The 24,454-nt window shown below is 40.5% G+C and overlaps 1 protein-coding gene across 1 annotated transcript; it reads right to left on the reverse strand.

Moving 5' to 3' along the window:
- Positions 1–10,330: 10,330 nt before the first annotated feature.
- Positions 10,331–23,650, reverse strand: LOC124286937 (ankyrin repeat and KH domain-containing protein mask-like). Its single transcript, XM_046723393.1, has 3 exons — positions 23,258–23,650; positions 12,071–12,155; positions 10,331–11,109 (listed from the first exon to the last, which is right to left on the reverse strand). Exons 1-3 carry the CDS (start codon positions 23,648–23,650, stop codon positions 10,331–10,333), a joined length of 1,257 nt encoding a protein of 418 aa, XP_046579349.1.
- Between the last annotated feature and the right edge of the window lie 804 nt (positions 23,651–24,454).

The following is a 24,454-nucleotide window of genomic DNA, read 5'->3' on the forward strand; positions in this document are numbered from 1 at the left end:
CAAGGCACATGCTCAAGGCACTATCTTTTCAACCATTTGCAAAAATTGACCGATGGGTGTTATATTTGGCTCGCTATAGTACATATATCTGTTTATAGATAAGTGGATTTGTGTCAGATCTTTTTAAACTCAGAGAGTGAAATGCCTACTTCAGATCAGATCATTTGCCAAGGAGGAGTCGGTGGTAAGGAGATGTTACATTTGGTAATGTGAGGGTTGATCCAAATACCAAGTGGCGGGATATGTTTTGGTTTATTTAGAAATAGTTCTTCATAGGAAGGACAAAACACACAGTTATAAGCAGGATTTAATTGATTGGAACGTAACTTAGTAACATACTGAAACGGTAAATTTGAAATTTTGCCTTTCTATCGTGTGCATATTTTTGCCTCAGCAAGATACGTTGAAGGCATCTACAAACAGTGACCCATCAACTGAGTCGTTCAGTACGTTGGAGAGGCTGCTTGTCTTAATGCTAAATAAGGTGATAGTCCAACACTGCCTTGTCGAACACCCTGATCGTCATTATAATGATCAGTCAGGGATGATCCAACACGAACTTGAATGTGCTTAGATCCACATTGTCTCAGTTCACTCAGCTGTAAAATGGGTACCCGTGAGGATGTGCTGGCAATGTAAGTGATTAGTTCATTGCGCCTAACAGGCAGCATGGCTGTATGATCCCCAGGAAGTTGAAAAAGAATCGGATAGTACGATAGTGTCCTATGACCGGGAATAGTACTGTACGCAGCACCTTGAGCAGGTAATGTGCCTGGATATGAGCGCCATATAAACGGACTATTACAATTACCTTTGATATTGTGTACGCAAATTGATTTTGGATATATAATGTCTCCAAGACTGACATATATTTTGTTTAAAGGTTCGTCTAGCCCTTGCGCTATTTACTAGTATTTAGATTATGAACTGTATGTGTTGAACTGGGTGTTGGCGGAAGTACTTTTCTGCTTTTTTCTACATTTTCTTGCCTCTTCACAATCATCACTAATCCATGGTTTACGTATGTGTGGGTTAATAGAGGACTTAGGAATAGCTTCATCAGCTATATTTTCAGTTGTTCTGCGAATAGCTGAATAGGGCAAGAGTACCTTTGAGAGTATCAGGCTGCAGTATTTCAGAACAAAGGGTTTGAAAAGAGCCACTGTGCTTTGGTGAAACCATCTTGTCGAAGGTGTCTCATCAGTAGGCGTGATAGTCTTAAGCATCGTAGGGAAGTTGACACTTCCACATATGTCATCATGGACAGACCAGTCAAATTCATTTTGTAAATCAGCATCTGTAGGAGTCGGATCTAGTGCTGAATAAATGGCTGTGGCAGGACGTAAATTCGTGTTGTAGCACTCATCAGAGATGCATATGTTATTGTCAGAAAAGAAATCTTCAACTACTGCTAATTGTCGAATTGGTACATTATCTTTGCAAAGAGCAACCCCTCTCTCTCTCTCTCTCTCTCTGGCATGGAGTGAGTGAGTGAGTTTAGTTTTACACCGCTCTCAACAAAATTCCAGCTTTATGGCGGCGGTCTGTAAATAATCAAGTCTGGACCAGACAATCCAGTGATCGACATCATGAGCATCGATCTGCGCAATTGGGAACCGATGACACGTGTCAACTAAGTCAGCGACAAGCATGAAATGGAAGTTTAAGTGTGTTTTTGAGTGTGTGTATTTCATTGTACATATTATCCATAGAATGATCGGTTGTATTTGAACCGATACTAAGGTATTGTAACTCTCAAATTAATATGTACTTGCTATATTCAAATGGCCGACTTAACGTATGATTTACATTTAGTACTTTTGCTGTATTCATTGTTCCTTAAGTGTATTGTGTCTCGCGTTCCTCTGGACGTGTGTTTCCTTTATAAATCTAGTATTCCTTTACTTTAATCTCAACTACATTTGTTTATTGAAACCCTGCTCTAATCATGGGTATTTATGTTTACTCAAATTACGTCTAAAATCCCTTGCATCAATGTTGACCATACTGACCTTAATAAAAAGACATAATGTTCATTAAATCACTGCAACGTTTATGAGTTATGTTCTACTGAGAAGATAACATAACCAGTTTGTGTCATCGGTATACCTTAGTTATGAGTATGCAAGCAATCGCCAGCAACCAATGTACAGATGAGCTTCTTCACCGCCACCGGCTTCGTAACCTCCCGGCTCCCAATTGCGCAGATCGATGCTCATGCTGTTGATCACTGAATTGTCTGGTCCCGACTCGATTATTTACAGACAGCCGCCATATAGTTATAATATTGCTGAGTGCGACGTAAAACTCAACTCACACACTCACTCACCTTCTCACTCACTCACTCACTCACTCATTCGTGCAAACCTTTTTCATCATTGGTACTAGATTAACACTCTTGTGTTAAAACGCTTTCGGTGATAAGAGTAGAAAGGAAGGTATTTAATTTGACATTTAGATTTTTAAAGTAGAGACAAGTAGAGAAGGAAAGAATAGCGGACCTTTGGTGAAGGACACAGACCTATTGAACATACGCCCAAGTTATTTCTAGTATACAGTGCTGATTGTGGGGACGGCAATAGACACATTGATAATCGGAACGCCAGGCTCAGCAAAGGTATACTCGATGGCCGAGGGTAAAAGTGGACGCTTACAGAGGCATTCAACTTGTAATGGAAGTAAAGGACATGCGCCTAACAAAGGAAGAACCACATATAGGGCAATAGATCATCAGAGGGGACATCGGGAACAATGTAGCAACAATTAATGTTTCAAGTTGGCGTACACCATTACTTCAGAGATGTATTAAATAGTAATGATGTCTCTGCAAAAAGCAGAGTTGATTGTACATTTGGGATTATATCATGAGTATATATTTGTTTCATCAGTATTACAGCTGAACGATGTTGTTTGTAAACAATTCGAGTCGCATGAGTATATGTTTATGGATCGCGATAAAGTAGTGATGATACCAGGTAAGGTATCCTGCCCCACCGCTGGCACCAGTCATAAACATAAGCTAAGTCTAGTCAATTTTCCATCTGAAATAATTCGGGAACGTATGATACAAGTCAAAATAGGGAATTGCATTGGACATCATTATTTGCTCCTCATGTTTACCATAAAACCTTTTGAAATCTTTACTGAGGCCTTCAATGTTGTAACCTTGATCAAAAACTTCAGAGCAAGAGTGGTATGACGCTCTTTAAAGTCTTATTAAACGGAACATGGTCGATTGTAGCTAAATCGTTGTGAAATGTAAAAGCCAAAGGCTAGCGCTGTTGGAATATTGCTCGACATGAAAAGGAAGTTGCCTATTGGGAAGTTGAAACCATCCTTTTTTAGACATACAGCATTGTGGAGAATTTTTTGTCATTTTGAATCTGTATCCATAAATCTGAATATGAAACAGGATTGTATTGACTGATGCGTGTTTGTAATGGTGCGTGGACACTTTATCCCGACAATGTTCTCCGAAGCCTATTTCTTCAGTTTTCATTCGTACGAAGTTTAAAAACCATAGAAAGCACAACTTGCGTTTATCTTTATCTGTCTATAAGCAGATTATCTCAGATATAAATGTGGTCTAAGGTTGAGCATCCATATTTTAATCCATCCTGTCCTTCCGAAAGAAAATGAGAGGAATCAAGAACTGTTTTCAGACATTTATTCGAAAGATATTTGAGGGATTTCAAGACAGTTGAGTAACGTGAGTCTTCAATAGTACTTATGCTGGTTTTCATGTCCTTTTACCTTATTATACATGTGGCCAGATGTCTAGGAACTATCTTACTAAACAAGCGTGGAAACAGAGTGACAAGTTTGTGGTAATTCTTTCATAAAGTCACCCTTTGTTATTTATTATAACCATGTACACCATTCATGTCTGAAATATCAATGTTTCATTGTCAATATTTGCTTCCTCATTCAATTGTTTGAAGTAGTCACTTAAGATAGGCACCCATGAAGGGCCACCTCCTCGTGGTGGGTGCTGGGTCACGCTAAGCGCCCTTCAAACCCCCGTTGTGGACCCGTGGGGATATTAGGTCCACCAACCCGTATGCCGTGGGTTGCGCCCCTGTGTCAGTGGAGGACGGGATTTCTGCTTGAGTATATCATCCGAGTATCCTTGGTGCTACAAGTTGGAGACCCACTTGTGTTTAGCATTGTCCTTGTGATACTCCGTGGTGGGTGGGGAGCTCGGATGATGAACCATTAAAAACTAACCATGGCATACGAAACCCCCTTTAAAAAAACAAAACGTCCACTTGACACTGATCCAGATGATAACGAACAACGACTGTCCACATCCATTGATAACTGGCCACGTTTTCTCGTGATTGAGACTCAAGATAGCACAAGACTAAAATTGAACCCCTTTGCAATACAGAAAGGCATACAAGGCATTGCCGGTGACGTTAAAAATATCAAACGTTTACGTTCAGGTGCATTACTTGTTGAGTGCAGCAAAAGATCGCAGGCTAATAACCTGATGTCAACTGAAACATTCGTCGGCATTCCAGTGTCAGTCTCTCCTCATAGAACACTGAACACCAGCAAAGGAATCATCAGAGATAGAGATCGATTGTTTGCTGACATGTCTGAACTTGATATTGTTTCCGAAATGAAAGATCAAGGGGTCACATACGTTAAGCGTTTTACAACACGTAAAAACCAGGAAACCATTCAGACTAATACGTACCTGTTTTCGTTTTCCTCTCCAAATGCTCCCAGATCAGTAAAGGCAGGATATTGTCACATTAATGTCGACACCTACATACCTAATCCTTTAAGGTGTTTTAAATGCCAGAAGTTTTGGTCATGGGGTTAGTACTTGCCAATGGCTGTTGTGTGTGCTCACTGTGGTGAGAAGACACATACAACAGAAGATTGTGACAGTGACTTTAAGAAATGTACCAACTGTGCAGGCAATCACTCATCATTCTCAAAAGATTGTCCGATCTGGAAACAGCAGATGGAGATCAATAAGATCAAGTTCACCCAAAACATTAGTTTTACTGATGCCAAAAAGCTTGTCTTACGATCTGAAATTAAGGAATCCTATGCATCCATAGCCAAAACATCGTCTGATTCAACTCCTCCACTAACCAAATCGTCTGTGAGCTGTCAGACGAATCTAACCTGGCTCACAACCGATTCTCCTCAGATTTTGTCACCTGCTATGTCTACTCCTCAGATTTTGTCACCTGCAATATCTACACAAACTGCAGAACCACTTCCTGGTACGCCCCAAGTCCAATCAGACCCATCTCGTGACCGTGGCACCTCTTCTCAGTCAACTCAACGGTCTCAATCAACGCCAAAGGTTCAAACAATCGTTAAAAACAAAGGCAAATCGAAGCCAGATTCAAAGAAACAAAGTGGCAGAGCCCCCAAGGGGTCAGATGATACAATCAAGTTATTTAACAAATACGGATCACTTGAGGATATGGACGTGTCCGAAAACGTCCATTCTAGGGCACATAGCTTGTCGCCCTCGAAAACGGTGCGGGGTAGATCCCCAATTAATCCGCCTCCAAGATAGGTCTATCTACCAATATCGTGCAGTGGAACTGTAGAGGACTCCGGACAAATTTTAATGAAATACAGCTATTACTCCAGGATTTAACGCCATCAGCGTTCTGTCTGCAAGAGACATATCTGAAACAGACGGATATTTTTAACTTGCGTCAGTTTGAAGCCTATAATTATTTCTCCCCTCCAGGTGATAGAGCCACTGGAGGTTCTACTATCCTTATTCGACAGAATGTAATTCACAGCCCTGTTACTCTTAACACTAATCTCCAAGCTGTTGCAGTGCGACTTACTCTGGGTGTAGCATTTACATTGTGCTCTCTGTATATCCCACCTTCATCGACACTTCAGCTGACTGATCTTCAATCACTCTATGACCAACTCCCAAAGCCATGTGTTATCATGGGTGACCTAAACGGTCACAACCCACTCTGGGGCAGTACTACCACTAATACTAAAGGTAAAATAATTGAAGACTTCATTTCCAATAATGACCTGTGCATATTTAATGATGATTCAAGCACCTATCTGCATCCTGCAACTGGCACTTATTCTTCTTTGGATTTATCTCTTGCAGATTCACACCTCCTGAATGAATTTGATTGGTCTGTTCATAATGACCTTTGTGGAAGTGACCACTTCCCAACTATTCTTTCAGAAATAACTCCATCTGATTCTCCTTCGTACACGAGATGGAACTTTTCGAAGGCTAACTGGTCTTCGTTTCAAACAAACTGTAAATCGAAACTGCGACCTGATTGTTTCAGTGATATAACTGATCCCATTCAGACTTTTTCTGATGTTTTAAATGAAATAGCTGATGAGTGTATACCAAAGTCCTCTACGACTCCACATGTACGAAAACCATGGTTTAATACAGATTGTAGACAAGCCAGAAAAGCGAGGAAAAAGGCCGAGCGTTATTTCCGCCATCATCCAACTGTCCATAACTTAAATAAATTTAAAATACTCAATGCAATGGCGCGTCGTACCTTTAAACAAAACAAACGACAATCTTGGAGAAATTATGTCTCCAAAATTAATTCGCGCACGCCAATGTCTAAGGTTTGGAACATGGTTCAGCGAATAAAAGGCAAAGGTTCAAAATCAGCTGTACACCATCTTAAAGATGGTGATAACTTGATAACTGATAAATCTGACATTGCAAATAAAATTGGCGAAACCCTTACCAAAAATTCATCATCGGCAAATTATGTCCCTGAGTTTCAGAGCTATCAGAAACAACAGGAAAAGACAAAACTTAATTTCGAATCAAATAACGGTGAAGATTATAATGAAGTGTTTTCATTAGATGAGCTACATACTGCTCTTGAGCAAGCTCATGACACTGCAGCGGGTGATGACAATATACATTACCTGCTACTGAAACACTTACCGGAACCATGTCTGATGACACTTTTAGATATATTTGACAAAATATGGACGTCTGGAGAATTTCCTCCTTCATGGCGTAATGCCATTGTAGTCCCAATACCAAAACCTGGCAAGGATCATACAGATCCGTCTAATTACAGACAGATCTCTCTAACTAGCTGTGTTTGTAAAACCATGGAACGTATGGTGAATAATAGATTAACTTGGTATCTTGAAACCAATAACCTTATAACCAATATTCAATGTGGTTTCAGGAAAAATCGTAGTACCATTGATCATTTGGTACGCTTGGAATCCTTTGTTAAGAATGCTATAGTAAGTAAACAACATGCTGTATCAATTTTCTTTGATCTTGAGAAAGCTTATGATACGACCTGGAAGCATAGCATTTTGAGGGATTTACATGACTTTGATCATTACAATCAGGATCAGGGTGTCCCTCAAGGCAGTATTTTGTCTGTCACTTTATTTAGTATCAAGATTAACAGTTTATCCAAGGTTTTAAACGATTCCATTGATGGATCACTTTTTGTGGATGATTTTAATATTTCTTGTCGTGGTAAAAATATGCATACTATTGAACGGCAATTGCAGTTGTGTTTAAATAAAATAAATAAATGGTGTCTTGAAAACGGTTTTAAATTTTCCAAATCCAAAACTAATTGTCTACACTTTTGTAGAAAATATAAACCGCATAAAGATCCAGAACTATCTTTAAATGGCACTCCTATCAAAGTTGTTAAGGAGGCCAAATTCTTGGGTCTAATTTTCGACTCCCATTTAACTTTTTTTGCCACATATTAAATCACTTAAAGCCAAATGCCTGAAGGCACTCGATTTGTTGAAAGTTGTTTCCAACTCAAAGTGGGGAGGGGGATCAAGCTACCCTCCTCCACCTGTATCGATCATTGGTCCGCTCGAAACTTGATTATGGCTCCATCGTATATGGTGGAGCCTGCACAAGCAACCTAAAACTACTTGATTCTGTCCACAACCAAGGCCTAAGACTTTGTCTTGGGTCCTTTAGAACCTCTCCTATTGATAGTCTATATGTTGAAGCAGATGAGCCCTCTCTAACACAACGCCGTATAAAATTAACTTTACAGTATATTACAAAACTTTATTCCAATGAGTCAAACCCTGCATATAACTGTGTCTTTAATCCACTATATGAAGATCTGTATCACAAGAAGCCTTCTCTTGTTCCGCCTCTTGGTATAAGATTGAAACCTTTCCTTTCTGCTGCTGGCATTGAGCTAGAATATATAGCTCCTTCCCGTTTTCTTTCTTCTCCGCCTTGGCAGTTGGTTAGGTTTGAAGTTGACCTTACATTAACTACATTTAAAAAATCAGAAACAAATGAATTACAGTATAAACAAGAATTTAGTCAATTAAGAAATCAATACAAAACATATAAATCCTTATTTACAGATGGGTCCAAGGATGGTGGCGCGGTGGCATGTGCCACTGTCATTGGATCCAAAACAATATCTTCTCGACTACCAAAAAACAGCTCTATTTTCACAGCAGAAGCAAACGCCATCTTAACAGCTCTTAAATATATTAATAAACATCGTAAATATAAACAATATATCATCTTTTCAGATTCTCTTTCGTGTCTTCAGGCTATTAAAAATCTTTCTTGCAAACATCCACTTTTATTAGACATTATTGAATTGTACAATGAACTTGCTACTGGCCAATGCGACATCGTCTTTTGTTGGTTACCCAGTCACGTTGGCATTTCTGGGAATACAATGGCCGATCTTGCTGCTAAGGCAGCCCTCAACAAATCTGTGACACCACTTCTAATTCCATACTCTGATTACAAAGCCAGCATTAGAACATACATCCGCGATCTAATGCAGAAGAAGTGGGACACCCAAGTAGGTATTAATAAATTACATGGAATAAAACCCTACATTGGTTACACCTACTTGGGTTATCAGTCCAGATTTGAAGAGGTCATTATGCGGCGATGTCGCATTGGCCATACTAGATATACCCATGAATATTTGCTTAAAGGCGAAGATCCTCCGTTTTGCATCCCTTGTGACGAAAGAATCACAGTCAAGCATGTCTTGCTTGACTGCATTGAATATTCCATCACAAAGGGATATCTATTTCAAATCCAAAACTCTGAAGGATCTTTTTATAATGTCAGTTCTCATTTAATTCTTGCATTTTAAAAAAAAATTAGATTTGTTGAGTGATTTGTAAATAGATATATATTTTATTATTGGTAGTTTAGATTAGCAACTGAGATTGTTAGTGGCTGTATCCTCAAAGGGGGGTTGAAGTATTGTAAAATTATTGTCCTCCTGAGAGGGTACGTAAGTCCCAAAACATTGAGTCAATCTAAGTGTACCTGCTTTTTAATCGTAGAATAAGTGTGTTTTTAATTTATGGCTCGATTTCTCTTCTGTCGCCAATGGCTGAAGGGATGGTGTAAATCCAACTAGGGCCCATGCAGGTAGCAAAGGTAATGTAAGTCCCCATGGTTCCTAGTATGGTGATCTACCTTCAGTTGTTGGCGATCTATAGCCCGTTTTTATATTGTATTGTCTTCGTAAATAAAATAGTTTTACATGTTCATGCTAGTTTTAAACTCCATCTGTGATGCTCTAGTTATTTTACAGTCCTTCGCTGACTGATTCTTTAGCAAGTCTAATTTATTATTTATATAAAACATTTCTCGTCACGATATGGCTGCAATATTGCCGATGTGACGTTAAATACTAACTCACTCACTCACATAAGATAACTTCTAAGAGTGGTAGGTTTTCATCTCGATCCTGTCGATGGCTGTTGGTAGTGAAAGAATGTGGCGATTGGCCCTGATGATAACAGACTTTCGGGTGATCCTGATGGAAGCGAATTCAAGACGTATAGGGGTTTGCCTGGTGTGTGGTTGAGAAACTACTCTTAAATAGCGTTTCTTTTGGGTGTCAGTAGATGAGTAAGTTCATGGTCATATTACTGGTTGCTGAAACAGGTGTTCTTTGTTCGGTTAATTTCAGACTTAGCTTTAGGTTGAGTTGAAGTGAATGGTGAGGTACAGGCATCTTGGTTGATGGTGGAGTTTCATCATTCTGCTCGCTCTCTGGATACAAAGGTGTTGATGTATTTATATTGCATAAATGTATGGACAATGATTTCACCTAATTGTCGTCACTGCCACTCACCTACAGATGATCAAATAAACCTCGTAACTTCTTTTCGCTTGCTATCATGACTGCTGTCTGTCCTCTCAAGTTCTTGACATCAATGTTCACTAGGTGCTGAGACAGGATATATTGCGCCACTTCCACATATTCGTGCTCACAGGCCAAGTGAAGGAAGTTGTTCCCGTCTGTATCCACAAGCAGCGCATGAGCTCCTTTATTTATAAGTAACTCAACTAAAGCTCTATGCCTTTCCTCTGCTGCATCAATGGTGTCTTCCCATCGTGTCCTCTACTGTCGATGTTTATTAAGGCCTGTGAAAGGACATACCTCACAACCTCTACATTTCCCATCGCACAGGCCAAGTGAAGGACGTTGTTGCCGTCTGTATCCAGGAGTGAAACATTAGCTCCTTTTCTCACCAGGCTTTCAACCAATTCGTTATAGCCTGCTTCCGCTGCCAGCATCACTGGTGTCTTCTGTCTCCAACCTCTGCTGTTTATGTCCACCACGCCCAATGACAGGACATAGAGCGCTACATTTTCTTGTCCACTCTCATAGGCAAGGTGAAGGATGTTGTTACTGTCTTTGTCAACAAGTGACACATCACCTCCTTTACTTACTAGGACGTCAACTATTTTTAGCGTTCCTGTAATACCTGCAATCATAAGTGGCGTTCTCTCGTTCCACCCTCTACTGTTTATATCCACCACGTCCAATGGAAGGACATATTGCACTACCTCCACAGGGCCATCCACACAGGCCAGGTGAAGCATATTGTTACCGGGTGTGTTAGCAAGTGATACATTAGCTCCTTTGTTCACAAGTAACTTCATCACCTCCAGATGTCCCATTCGTGCTGCTCGCATCACCGGTGTCGATCCAGACTGCCTGCAGTTAATGTCCACCCGCCTCTGACATAAGATAAGTCGTACAGCTGAAAGATTCCCGGTCTCACAGGCTTGGTGTAGATCGTCTTCTGCTTGTGCATCTCGTGGTAAGGGAGTCAGCGTTGCTGTAACACAATTTATGGTTCCATTCACAAGACACAGAAAACATTTTATACCAGGTTCTGTTTTCAATATCAATTATGTGTGAGTGAGTGAGTTTAGTTTTACGCCGCACTCAGCAATATTCCAGCTATATGGCGGCGGACTGTAAATAATCGAGTCTGGACCGGACAATCCAGTGATCAACAGCATGAGCATCGATCTGCACAATTGGGAACCGATGACATGTGTCAACCAAGCCCGCGAGCCTGACTACCGTATCCCGTTACTGAAGGTTCATTCTAACCCGGACCTTCACGGGTATCAATTATGAATGTGAATTGGACTAGAATGTGCAGGATGTTATGTAATGGTGAGAGATATGTTGGATCTTTGCTGGACAGCCTCTCCATAGGACCCATATTATGCCTCACTGTTTTCTCATAAAACGTAGAAAAAAATATTACAAGTTTATTAAAGTTTACTTCAAACACATTTCGATTTTTGTAATGTAGGTGCCGTGTATGCCCAAAGTGATGACACTGATATAGAGATTATTAACCGAGTGTGTTTCCGTATCATTAATATCATATATTAGGAATAAAAGTTGTATTATGCGAGCCTTTGGCCTGTCACTCGTGCCTAATAATCCGTGCGTTCAGTTTAAACGGAGTTCTCCGTTTCATGGTTTCCAAGTCTCCAGAACCTCTGTAATTAATTCTTACAGAATCACCAATTTTGATAATGGGGACAGCGTGGCTTGTTGACAAACAATGTAACTCGCAATGTACACTGAAATGTTAACGTTTTAGGATTCGCATGGCATGTATGGAGTTTTGAGAAAGTAGTTCGTGGATTGACGTAATTTGCATAGTTATCAGAGTTGGATACCAAGTTTATCAGATTGATTCATTGCACCGATAACACCCTCCACTAGACGATAAAGAAGAAGATTAACCTTAACACGACTCTACGTGAAACACTTACGTTGCTCGCAATCGTTTCCACATCCGGTTTCCAAGCATCGGGAGGTCAGATTGCAGTCATTAGGGGGACATGGACTAACTGGTATCTGTTAACACCAATAGTAAGATAACTTAGAGACAAATATATATTAGTATAAAATATTTTGGTTGATATATTTCCAAATGTTCATACATGGTTCTTAAGTGCCTTATGTGATCACCCGTGAAGACCTGGGTGGTGGTGTGTGGTCCTGTGCGTAGAGCTCACGTCACGAATCAGTTGAAGTTAAGCAACGTCAAGCTCGGACAGTCCTTTGATGGGTGACCGTGTTTGGTAGCTTGACTCCTGAGAGTTTCTAGGACTTCAGTACTGCCCCACAACGAAGCAAATGTGATACATGTGGTCTCACCTTAGGCACGTGAGTTTGTTCAAAATTGCCAGCAGACAATGGGTACCCGGTTCGATAAAGTCATGTGACTATAACCCTCTAGCGCCTAACAGGCAGCTTGGGTTATCCAGGATAATAATAATCAGATTCTGCTTACAGCATCCAGTGAGCAACTAGTCAGATGGATACTAGGCGCTATATAAATGAATTATTATTATGTTTTACAGATTAAAGATGAAAATTCATCAGAGAGGGTTTGGGTGATCCTGGCACAGTCAGGCTGGTAAGGTTCATCATCAGCTCAGGGCCCTCGCCCCCTCTACACGCAGCCCAGACAGCGAATGGGACTTCTCCCAGGAAACGCTGCCTAGTCGAACCCACCAAGAACTTTCCGGAGAATATGAAGGCTCCCCAACACTGCAGCCTTCTGCATTGCCCAGAGTGTCAGAAGGGTTGTGCTCCTGGTGGAGAACCCGGGCACTCTCCTGATCTGCGCCAAGAGATCAGGAGGTACCAAACCAAGGGCACTGAGAACAATGGGGAGCCTGACGACAGTGTACTTGGGATGCAAGCGAGACATTTCAAAGGCGAGGTCCGCATACTTATCACGCTTTTCCTGAATATTGCCAATCACATTGCTGTCAAAAGGGACAGAAAAAATTCAATGATATGTATAAATTCATTGGCTTTATCAAAAAGGACAAGATCAGGTTTGTTGGCTGGAATTGTTCTGAGACTGTATATGGGCCTATTCCAGCGAAGTTTGAAAGCATCATTTTCCATGACGCCTTGGACATGTTCAGGGTTGTACCATGGATGGACATCGGAGTCAAACCCACAGACATGGCGGCGACGGTAGTAAAAGCAACGAGCCATGCCATCATGTCGTTTAAGATATGCTGTTAGTGCCAAGGAAGGGCATCCACTGATAAGGTGTTGGACAATCTCTGTAAATTCATTACACAGTCGGCATTTCATGTTAATATTTTCTTTCATAATCACATTTTGGCGATTACGAGTGGGAAGTGACTGGTCCTGAGCAGCAAAAAGAAAGCCCCCAGTTTCACATTTGAGACCAGCCGACTTCATCCAGGCGAAGGAGTCGGTGGGATTGCTATTCTGTTCCACACACTGCATGTACACAGGATGCAATGGCTTCTCAGAAACCTTCTCCACAAAAAAAAGGACTCTGGGCAGACTTGGTAAATAAATTCACCTGGTTTACCCCCATCTGTAAAAGAAGTTGATCCTTGCACACCCAACACCCCTTTCTCGCTCCCTTCTGCACTCTGTAAACTATATCATTTAAAGAGCGGTATGATGACACGAGGTTTGTCAAACACCCTGTGAATAATTTGTATTGTGAATTCAAACATGTGATAGGGCGGAAGTTTTTGGGATCAGTCAAGTCTCCTCTTTTGGGAAGGAGTATTGTGCGTTCTGTGCAGAACCATGGAGGAACATCACCTGTGTCCACAAGAGAATTGAAACAGTGAAGTAATAGTGTTTGGACACAGGGGAACAGTCTCCAGTACTGGTTTCCAATGCCATCAGGCCCTGGAGCTGTATTAGATTTGGACTTTTTTATAACACTTTCAGGCAATCTGGTGAGATGTAACAGACAAACGACCTTGTTACTTTCTCATGAATTGCATGGTCATAATCACTGACCCATGGTGCCATTATTATTATTATTAATATTAGAATCTTCAGTAGCCCATGCTTGTCGTAAGAGGCGACTAACGGGATCGGGTGGTGAGGCTCGCTGACTTGGTTGACACATGTCGTCGTATGCCAGTGGCATAGATCGATGATCATACTGTTGATCACTTGATTGTGTGATCCAGACTCGATTAGTTACAGACCGCCGCCATATAGGTGGATTGTTGCTGAGTGCAGAGTTAATAAAACCCAATCAAGCAAACAAGCAAAGCCTTGAGTGGTTACACAAACATGCATCGTAGGCTACCGGATAATACACAATTGTAATTTTTTTTCATGGTGTGATTACCACACAATATAATAGTAGCCGCATTAGGTCAAAAAATGACATCCTCACCTTGTCCGCTTGCTGGCATGATTAACTCCTTTGGATGATTTTCTTTTTGGGGTGTGTGTGTGTGTGTTGGGGTTGTTGTTGTTTTGGGGGTGTTTCGATGGCTCCCAACATGGAGCTGTCTAAGGCGCCAGGCTAGTAATCCCGCGAGCCGGGATCGAGCCCACCTGTGACCGAGTGTAAAAAACCTTGGAGTCAACTTTGTGTGCAGACTCTTTCAGTTTTGTCACAACCCCTAGTGTACAGTACACAACCCTGTGCACTTAAAAGAACCCACTAATCCGTTAGTACATGACCAGATGGTGGCCACATGAATACGTGCAAACACCTAGTTGCGGGCACAGCAACGTGCAGTAAACTTGGACAAAGTACTGTGACTATGTGTCCCAGTCCATCCAGCTGTGAATGGGTACCTTGTAAGGATGGGAAAGCCACACTAACTCTGTGCGCCTAGTAGGCAGCAAGAGTTGTATGCTCCCCAGGGCGTTGAGATTGAAAAAAACGATGTGCCGTTCTGATGGATATTTAATGATCAAGGGAAAACAAAGCGCCTTTGAGCAGTTGTACTGGATATTGGCGCTATACAAATATTTGTATGTATGCATGCATGTATGTACGTTCATGTCATATTTGAGGAAATTAATCCTTAGTACCCAACAGTGGGGCCTCAGTTTGACGTGCCTTCTGCCTACGGGGGCGCATGTAGCAGAGCATAGAGTCGTCCTATAGGTGACGTCCTCCCCGTGACACCATGCTGCTGACGGGGTATGCTCTGTAGTCATGTAGACAAAGGTTTTTCTGATCAGAAGATCTATTGCTATCTCTTGGCATTAGCAATATACAAAAGCAGCACAGTGTTTCTACAATCATATGAAGTATCTCCCACGACGTATGTCCTGTGTACGATTCCGGCCATATTAGTTGATTGAGCATAAACAATGACAATATAATTCAGTGTTGCAGCTGTAATAGACAGAATTATCACAAAACAGCCCTCAAGATATTATTAGGCAACGTTTGGGCCTACGTAGTGTAGAACTGAATATAGTGGTATGCTCTGATATTTCTGTGCGTCTAGGTAAGATCGACAAACCAGCGTAGATAAACAACCAGCCACGCAACAGCCGATCTCAAAATTGAAACAGTACGGTCCTCGAGAAACCTGTACGCAAATGGATTTGGGCTCAAGCAACAAAAATGAAACTCTTGCAAATAAACATCTGTAGTCTAAAGATAACCGTATCTTGAGCACGGCACCTAAATATAAACCACCGCAAAGTAATCGTACTACATAACTGAACTAAATAGCAACAGCCGATCTCAAAATTGAAACATTACGGTCCTCCAGAAATCTGTACGCTAATGGATTTGGTCTCAACCAACAAAAACGGAACTGCTGTACAATAAACATTTGTAGTGTAAGGATAACTAAATGTACAACTAAATACAAACCACTGCAAGGTAATAGTATTATATAACAGAACTAATTAGCAGTGTGAAATATCAGACACCATTGATAATACCACTAAAGTCAGCAGAAGGTATATTTGCTTGGCAGCAACAGCGACCAGTGTTCCGTCATATGCCCAGACTGGATATCCAGTTGGCCAAGATGATCTTCAAACAACCGCTGGTTTTGATACAAAGTGAGATGATAGAGTCATGTGTTTGCCGCCTTTTATAGTTTCAATAATCTTCCAGAAGGATAAATTGTATGCTAATTGGTCCATCGGCCATCTATTGAATCTAAACGGAAACAATGCCCTTCAATTACTATGTTATACACAATGCGTAACATGCTACATTGTCAATAAACAAATCAAAGAACTTACATTGGTACGATTCTTAGGGCGAATACTGGCTTCTCCTGTCTTCTTTGATTCATTACTCAATTTACGACAGGATGCAAAAATGAAGGAGTCTTGGGTGCATTTCGTTTGGCACAACTTGATGTCAATATTTCTTAACGTGACAGACCTGTTCTTCATCCTCGCTGTTATCTGCAGTCCACATTTCTCTGTGCTACATGTGGACAGTACAGACATGAAGAAAACAGTTGCTGTCACTGCTCGCTGCATACTGTCACTTGAGCACGTCTTGAAGCGCTGACAGTGGATGAAACTCATATATGAATTATTTATAAGATATCATGTGACAATTTACCCATGGAGAAAATGACTAGAGAGATTGATACAGCGTATATTTTAAAAACTCTGCTGACACAATATACGTATATGCTAATACCTTGAACAGGTTCAAAATAAATGTTGCTGCACCTTTAATAGGTGTTACACAGGAGGGTGTGATTTGCATTTGACACCTCTATAAGGAACATTTCAATTTCTTTGGATTCAAAACAATTTTAAAACTGTGCTGACACTAGAAACAAAAATGCAAATACTTCACGCTGTTTAAAGTAAAATTAATGTTCCTGTCCCTTCTGTGGGTGTTACAAAGGAGGGTGGATTTGCATTTGTAGCTTCTTTTAGGAAAATTCCAATTACTTTGACTTTTGAAAATCGAGAACAGGTCTTCCATCCCGGAAAATCAAAGTACCAATATTGATAATCAATACCTTTAGTTTGTGCTGTGCAAAGACTATCTGGCTGCATTAAACATCCTGTATCCGCCAGTTCACATGTCATCACCATAACATTCAACCGCCTTAACACATGAAGACAATGACTGGAGAAATCGATACAGCGGTGGGCGTGGTGGGCGCGGTGGGCGAGCGATCTAAGGCGCCAGGTGAGTGAGTGAGTTAAAATTTAAAGTCACATCGGCAATATTTCAGCCATATCGTGACTAAATCATGTTTAGAATTCACCATAAATACATGTAAAATTATAAAAACCTATCATCGAAGGGCAGTAAAACCGACAAGAATATCACAGTATCAAGAAATAAAACTAGCATCTCTCTCTAAAATTGGATTTTAAATTAGGACAATACAGTATAAAAAAGGGCTATAGATCCTAAGGCGCCAGGCTAGTGATGCCGCTGGATAAGGTGTCGGGATCGAGCCTACCTGTGACCGGGTATAAAAACCACGGACATCACCATGAACTCAAAAGGTACACCACCGACATCACCATCAAGCCAAGGTACTAATCACATGTAGCACCCTCAAACCAATAATTTCATCACATCACCATGACCTCAAGGGGTACATAAATAATATTACAATGAACTCAAAGAGTTTCAAAACAAGAAACGACTATCAACCAAAACTTCATCACCGACACCATCTTACAGGCCTGACTTATATGCTCAACATCAGGTCTCAGCATCTTTTCACGTCTGGTGGATGCATATACGGGTTAGTCTAAACAGGGATTTTCGAAACTCCACCAAAACGACTTTGATTGTTTTTAGAATTGCCTCTTTATATAGCTATATTGATTGGCTTGAAACGAGTGTGTAGTTGTAAACAAGTATATGCAGGACCGTTTTGAATTCGACCTCGAAACTCAGTGATTTGACCTCTTTCGAGCCGTTTTATTATGTTTGCAAAGATAAAGCTTAACCCTCTCTTGTTTCATGGTATGAAATTTTAAACGTCATTTTTATTTGTGAGTTTTCCCATTCCATTGTACATATTGTCCAGAAAATGATCAGATGTATTTGAATCGATACTACGGTATTGTGGTGCTCAATTTAAAATGTACATGCTATGTTCAAATGGCTGTCATTAACTTATTATTTAGTGTTTAGTACTTTGCACTATTCAATGTTCCTTAAGTGTATTGTGTCGCAGATTCCTCCAGAACGTATATTTCCTTAATATACAAAACCAGTGTTCTTTGATTGGACATCTGTGATTCCATTCACATTCTTTGTTAGTTGTGAATTTTGTATGACATGCCAAATGTATATTCAGTGTCGAGAAATATTCATGTACTTTAGTCACAAACTTTTCATACAGTTCACACAATTGTATACATTTAAGCAATGTTTACCGCTGAACTCCACGTGCCAATTATATCGTATTTTCGGACAGTCCGCCAGTCAGACGTTATATGAGTATATTTAGCACACCCCTACAGAATATGCCACTGCAACAACGAATTCAATATCTGTGTTACACACCAAAACATCACTATGGATAAGTATCTGGATATCCGGAGAAAACATTGTGTACAGTGTTAGGCATCTCCGACGCCCGATTATCATCACCGTAGTCATGTAAATACACTTACAGCCTTCTTCATAGTGTTCAAGTTTACAGTTACCATATTCACTTCATATTTATATATCCATCTTTAGCTTCATGTCTATTTTGAATGTATGCCGTCAACAGCAACAGCAACATCGTCTACAATAACATCTCCGTAATCACATGCATAAATACTGAAATATTTGCAATCACTGAAACTCAGATACATCTTTTATCGAAATCAGTCACTCTACACTGGCCGAACGTATATTTTGTCTAACCAAAAATTACATGTAAAACCCCTGCATGAACGTTGACCGCATTGCCAGAAACATATTTCTTATACAATTTGAAACTGATACGACATTAATTCACAAAACTGTTATTTGTTTTTTGCCATGAAACTCTTATGAAAGCGGTACAGGTTCTCAGTGTGTCTGTAAACAATGTTATCAATCATTAGTGTTAAGTATACAACTGTAAGTGAGTTGAGTTGAACGCTGATAGAAGGTTTACTTATTACATGGGATGTCAGCTCAGTGTAGGTGGAAATCGACACATGTTGACGGTAAAGTCCACGAGCACGTGTACAGTTGCCCAAAATAAGTGGACGATGTGGGTAATGATATATACCGTTTATACTTTGCGTCATCTCGAAAGGAAAACGAAAAGACGACAGACACAACCCTGCTTCCCGAATTATCAGCAACAATGACAAAGCTTATCATGAGACAAGACGCATCAATGATCCTGATATCATGAGAATGCTATGCTGGCAGCATACAAGATCAGGTCAAAAGACAAATAATATTTGGGTTCTGTTATTTGTTTGTGGCACCCAGTTTGTTTGAACACGCTATGTTCAAATAGCTGTTATTAACTTATTATTTAGTGTTTAGTACTTTGCACTATTCAATGTTCCTTAAGTGTATTGTGTCGCAGATTCCTCCAGAACGTATACTAGTATTTCCTTATTATTGTTCAATTCTAAGCCTGTACTTTGAAAAGTCCTATTCTTATAGATAATAAACGTTCAATTAGGGTGTGATATATATGATGTGCAAGTATGTATTTTGTCACATGCGTTTCTAATTACTTAATGTTTCATTTGTTGTGTTAATGTAATTTACAGACAGACAGACAGATAGTTTATTTCGGTCCCACCTCGTACAATACAACATAAAAATACAATTAAGTACAAACATACATTGCCGAGCCACCCATTTAGGGTTACGAAAGACACTCAAAGAATGTAAGAACATTATAGACAATAAAATGCATAACATGATTTACATATCGTTGTATAAAATGTCCCTTCCTATATCTCAAACATATTTGCAGGATTTGGCTGATAAAAATACAATATCTGGGTTAGACAATAAACTAAAACACTTTATCACAGGCGCTCCAATGATTAAAACTATCACATATACTGCTACATTTAACTAAAAGAACTTCTCTAATATCAGTATACACAGGACAATGCAATAATACGTGACATTCATCTTCCACACAATTCTCGCAGTTAAAACACACTCTCTCAGCTAGAGGTAAAATAGAAATACCGCCCAGTCTCAGCTCGTAGGCAGGCAACAACACATCTGAAGAGGGCTAGCGCACGACGATATGTCATGGGGAGGGAGCTCTGTATATACCGTTCTACACCACAGGAACGTTTAAACTGGTTATACAGCCGAAGTTTTTGTTGCAGGTATACAGGTTTGTTGCCGCCATCGCCGTGCTTACTGTTAGGATATTCCAGTGTCGCCCGCCATTCCTCCTTAAAATTCCCATTACTCTGCAAGTAACTTCTGATGTGACATGGTTAACATGAAATGAATTGCCTATGGGAATATAATGTTCTAGGTCCATACTGTGTAACTATATGGACACGAACATTCCAGTTACGCCGTTTCTGTTAAGCCATCTCATTTGCCCACTTAAAAACTTTAAAACAAAGTCTATCTTGATTTATGTCACACAACTTCTTGTAGACTCAGCTCACACTTTTCCACTGACGTACAGCCGGGTCAACCCAGCCCATATCACCCGCTACGCTACTGTTTAACTATACCCGAGTCGCTTCATGTTTCCCACAGAACATTTTTGTCAATACAGTCATAAGCTTTCTTGAGATCGCTGAGGGCGGCAAATGTCTGTTTTCCCATACTTTTTCTTGTCTCAATAAGTGACGTCAACGTAGATATATGCTCAGTTGTACTTCTTTTCTTCTGGAAGCCGTTTTGCTCGTTGCATAATCTTGAATCTACTTGTCGGTGTGGTGAATCTTGAGTTCATGACAACGTTGGTTATGTACCAACTGAGCTTATAGTGATGTCATTGATGGAAATGTCGGGACGATGGTGGTGCATGTGATTAGATTCATGGGTTCATGGTGATGTCATTGATGTCACTATTCTGTTCATCGCCATGCCGTTGATGTACCTCTTGAAGTCATGGTGATGTCAGTGGTGAAAATGTTGACTTGATGGTGATAGTGATAGGATGGTTGTGCTCATATATGTATATTGGTATGTGTATACCGTACTGTGATGTGAAATGGAGTTTAAAGTCGTGCTAAAAAAAAAATCTTTCGATCATATGACGACGTGCATTCATGTGTATGTGTGGCTGCTTGTACTAGCCCAGATTTAAACTGGTTCTATAGTGCTAGCTCAGTGAGTTATCAGGCCGCAGTTAAGCATGAATACCTTTCCCAGACACATTATACTGACTCCGAACCGGCCAGGCCTTGTTTACCCTCTAATGCCGAGCGCCAGGAAGGGAACAACAAGTACCATATTTTTACGTCTCTTGGGGATTGAACCCGCGACCTCTCCGGGCGGATGCTCTAACCACTACACCACGAAGGCGGTCTATTCACCATGGTCACTATCCACCTGAAGAAGGGGCAAGAAATAGCCCAGAAACGTCGTGATAAACAAATAGAGAAGTTGTAAGATTTGTCTTGTATTGCTACACCAACTTCTTAATACGTTTGAAGAATTTTAATTACGTAACCTTATAGATCTGTACAAATCACAACAAAGGCGCCAATGTAGTAATACATAGAGTGGTACACATTCAAAGGCAATACAAAAGCATAGTAACATAGTAACAAAAATAACGATGGTGATATTCCTCTCACTGCAACAATGGTCCCAAAATAGGGACATTCCGAAATTGCCTCATTCGTGGTTCTTTGATGAAATATTATCTCTTGTATCGACAAAAAAACGTTCATGGAAACACGGAGCACAATAAATAACCTGGGATTACACTTTCTCAGATTCTAGAATCTTTTAACATTGTGTCTCTTCAGTCATTCGAACCAACACGCTCAGATTAAGGGACGCATTCGCCAGCACACAAAGTCACACGACCTCACCCTCTCCACAGCCAGAGGAAGTTGCGTGTGGCCATGTGACATACAAAGATTTTCATCATTAGTACAAGTCAAACGCTCTTCTATTGAAACTGTTTTTGGTGGGAATAGCAGAAGTTAGTAAGATTTCAAGGAAAGAAAAAGAACGATAGTGGAGAAGAGACAAAATGGGACCTTTGCTAAAGGACAAAGGCTTATTGAACACTCGCCCAAGTTGTTTCCAGGTCTGGCATTTCGGGTAACAGATGATTGTGGGGATGGCAATATAAACGCAGGATTGAGGGTAGGTGAGTTACGGTGCACTCGATGGGCGAGGTTAAAATTTGATGCATACGGAGGCATCTAGCTTGTAAGGCAAGTAAGGCAAACAAGCTTTACATGGGAGAGCCACGTTCAGAACAAAAGATTTCCAGAGGAAACAATGTAGAAACAGAAACAGAAACCCCCTGACGTACACCTTCACTTCAGGGGAAGTACTGAATAGTAATGATGGCTTTACGACATAGGGTTGTACAGACTGACACAGGATTGTACATATTGTACATACCGCTAATGATTTTGGGGCACTTTACCCTGATAAATTAGTTGACAAATTTATTCGAAGTCCATATTTTCAGACCAGTTTGTGGCTAGAGTTTTAGACACACATATAGATTTGATTAAGGCTTTCACAAAGTCATCCGTTGTCATATGCTTGATTAAGCAGATTGAAAATATGTACACCATTCATGTCTGATATATTAGAGCTTCATGTTCTTCGGGGCCCCTGTCCATATTTTCTTGTAGTCATTTAAGATTACTTCGATGAGTGGTAGCTTTTCATCTCGATCTTTTGAATGGCTGTTTGGGTGATCCTGATGGCGACGAAGTCTGGCCGTTTCGTGGTTTGCCTGGTGTGAGGTTGAGATGGCCCGTTTGACTATCTTTTAGGACCATGCTATTGGGTGTCATTAGATGACTAAGTCCTTGGTCAAGTTCAAGGTTGCCGAAGCAGGTGTTTTCCTTTAATACCGGACTTTCGGATGAGCTGAAGTGAATGTTGAGGTCAGAATGGACATGCATCCTGGTTGATGGTGGCGTGTCATCATACTGCTGGATCTCTGGATACAAGGGCCTTGATGTATGTAAAGACCATAGATGTATGGGCAATAATTATATTTAATTCCCGTACCGTAACGCAACTAAAGATGATCAAATAAGCCTTTTAGCTTGTTTTTTCGTGCCATCATGACTGCTGTCTGTCCTTGTGAGTTCTTGATCTCAATGTTAACTAGGTTCTGAGACAGGATATATTGCGCCACTTCCACAAATCCGTTCTCACAGGCCAAGTGAAGGAAGTTGTTCCCGTCTATATCAACAAGCAACGCATGAGCTCCTTTATTTATAAGTAACTCAACCAAGTCCCTATATCCTTCTTCCGCCGCCATCATCACTGGTGTCTTCAGTCTCCATCCTCTACTGTTTATGTCCACCACGTCCAGTGAAAGGACATAATGCACCTCCTTCAAAAGTCCAGTGTTACAAGCTAAATGAAGGATGTTGTCACCGTCTGTGTCAAGGAGTGATGCATCAGCACCTTTGTTCACAAGTAACTTCATCCCCTCAAGATGTCCCATTCGTACTGCACGCATCACCGGTGTCCACCCAGACTGCCTGCAGTTAATGTCCACCCGCCTCTGACATAAGATGTGTCGTACAGCTGAAAGATTCCCGGTCTCACAGGCTTGGTGTAGATCGTCTTCTGCTTGTGCATCTCGTGGTAAGCGAGTCAATGCTGCTGTAACACAATTTATGGTTCTGTTCACATAACATGCCAAAACATTTGACACAACGTTCTGTTTTCAATATCAATTACAAATGTGGCTTATGTGATTGTACAAACATGCATCTTAATTAGGGTATTGCACTTGTATTGTTTTGTGGTGTGTTTATCAACACACTATAAGGTTTGGAGTCATGATGACATCTACGTCCTGTGTCCTGCTGCTAGTCAAGCGACTAGGCCATGTGGATAAGACGATTTAGGACCAGTTCGCTGGCTCCCAACGTGGAGCTGAACACGTTCATATCAACAAGTGTGCGTAGTGAAATTTAAATTTCACATGTGCAACTCGCACAACTGGCTGTTCTACCAGCAAGTGGCACTCTCTCGTAAGAAATAGTGAAAAGTGACAACAAAATAACGATCGTTTGCTAAACAACCTTTTTATTCGGGTGTCCAAAATTATAAGACAAATCATCATAAGAGTTGGTCTGTCGATTTCATGTGACTGCCAAGCTTGATCTTGTTGCATGTACATTGTATTAGATTATGTGTTAGTGAGCAATTCATCGGTCTCAAATGAAATCAAACTTACTATACATTGCAGTGTAAAATACCATTAATAATACCAAAGTAAGTAATAGATATATTCGCCTGG

The sequence above is a fragment of the Haliotis rubra genome, unplaced genomic scaffold (genome assembly GCF_003918875.1).
Source record: "Haliotis rubra isolate DU_JTF1 unplaced genomic scaffold, ASM391887v1 Scf396, whole genome shotgun sequence".
Classification (NCBI taxonomy): domain Eukaryota; kingdom Metazoa; phylum Mollusca; class Gastropoda; order Lepetellida; family Haliotidae; genus Haliotis; species Haliotis rubra.

Coding starts and splice junctions, on each gene's coding strand:
- LOC124286937 (XM_046723393.1), bottom strand. CDS start 23,650: ATGGGACATCTTGAGGGGATGAAGTTACTTGTGAACAAAGGTGCTGAT. Junction 12,156..23,257: donor GACAGACAGCAGTCATGATG/GCACGAAAAAAC, acceptor TGGTGTTAACAG/ATACCAGTTAGTCCATGTCC. Junction 11,110..12,070: donor TGGAAACGATTGCGAGCAAC/GTAAGTGTTTCA, acceptor ATTGTGTTACAG/CAACGCTGACTCCCTTACCA.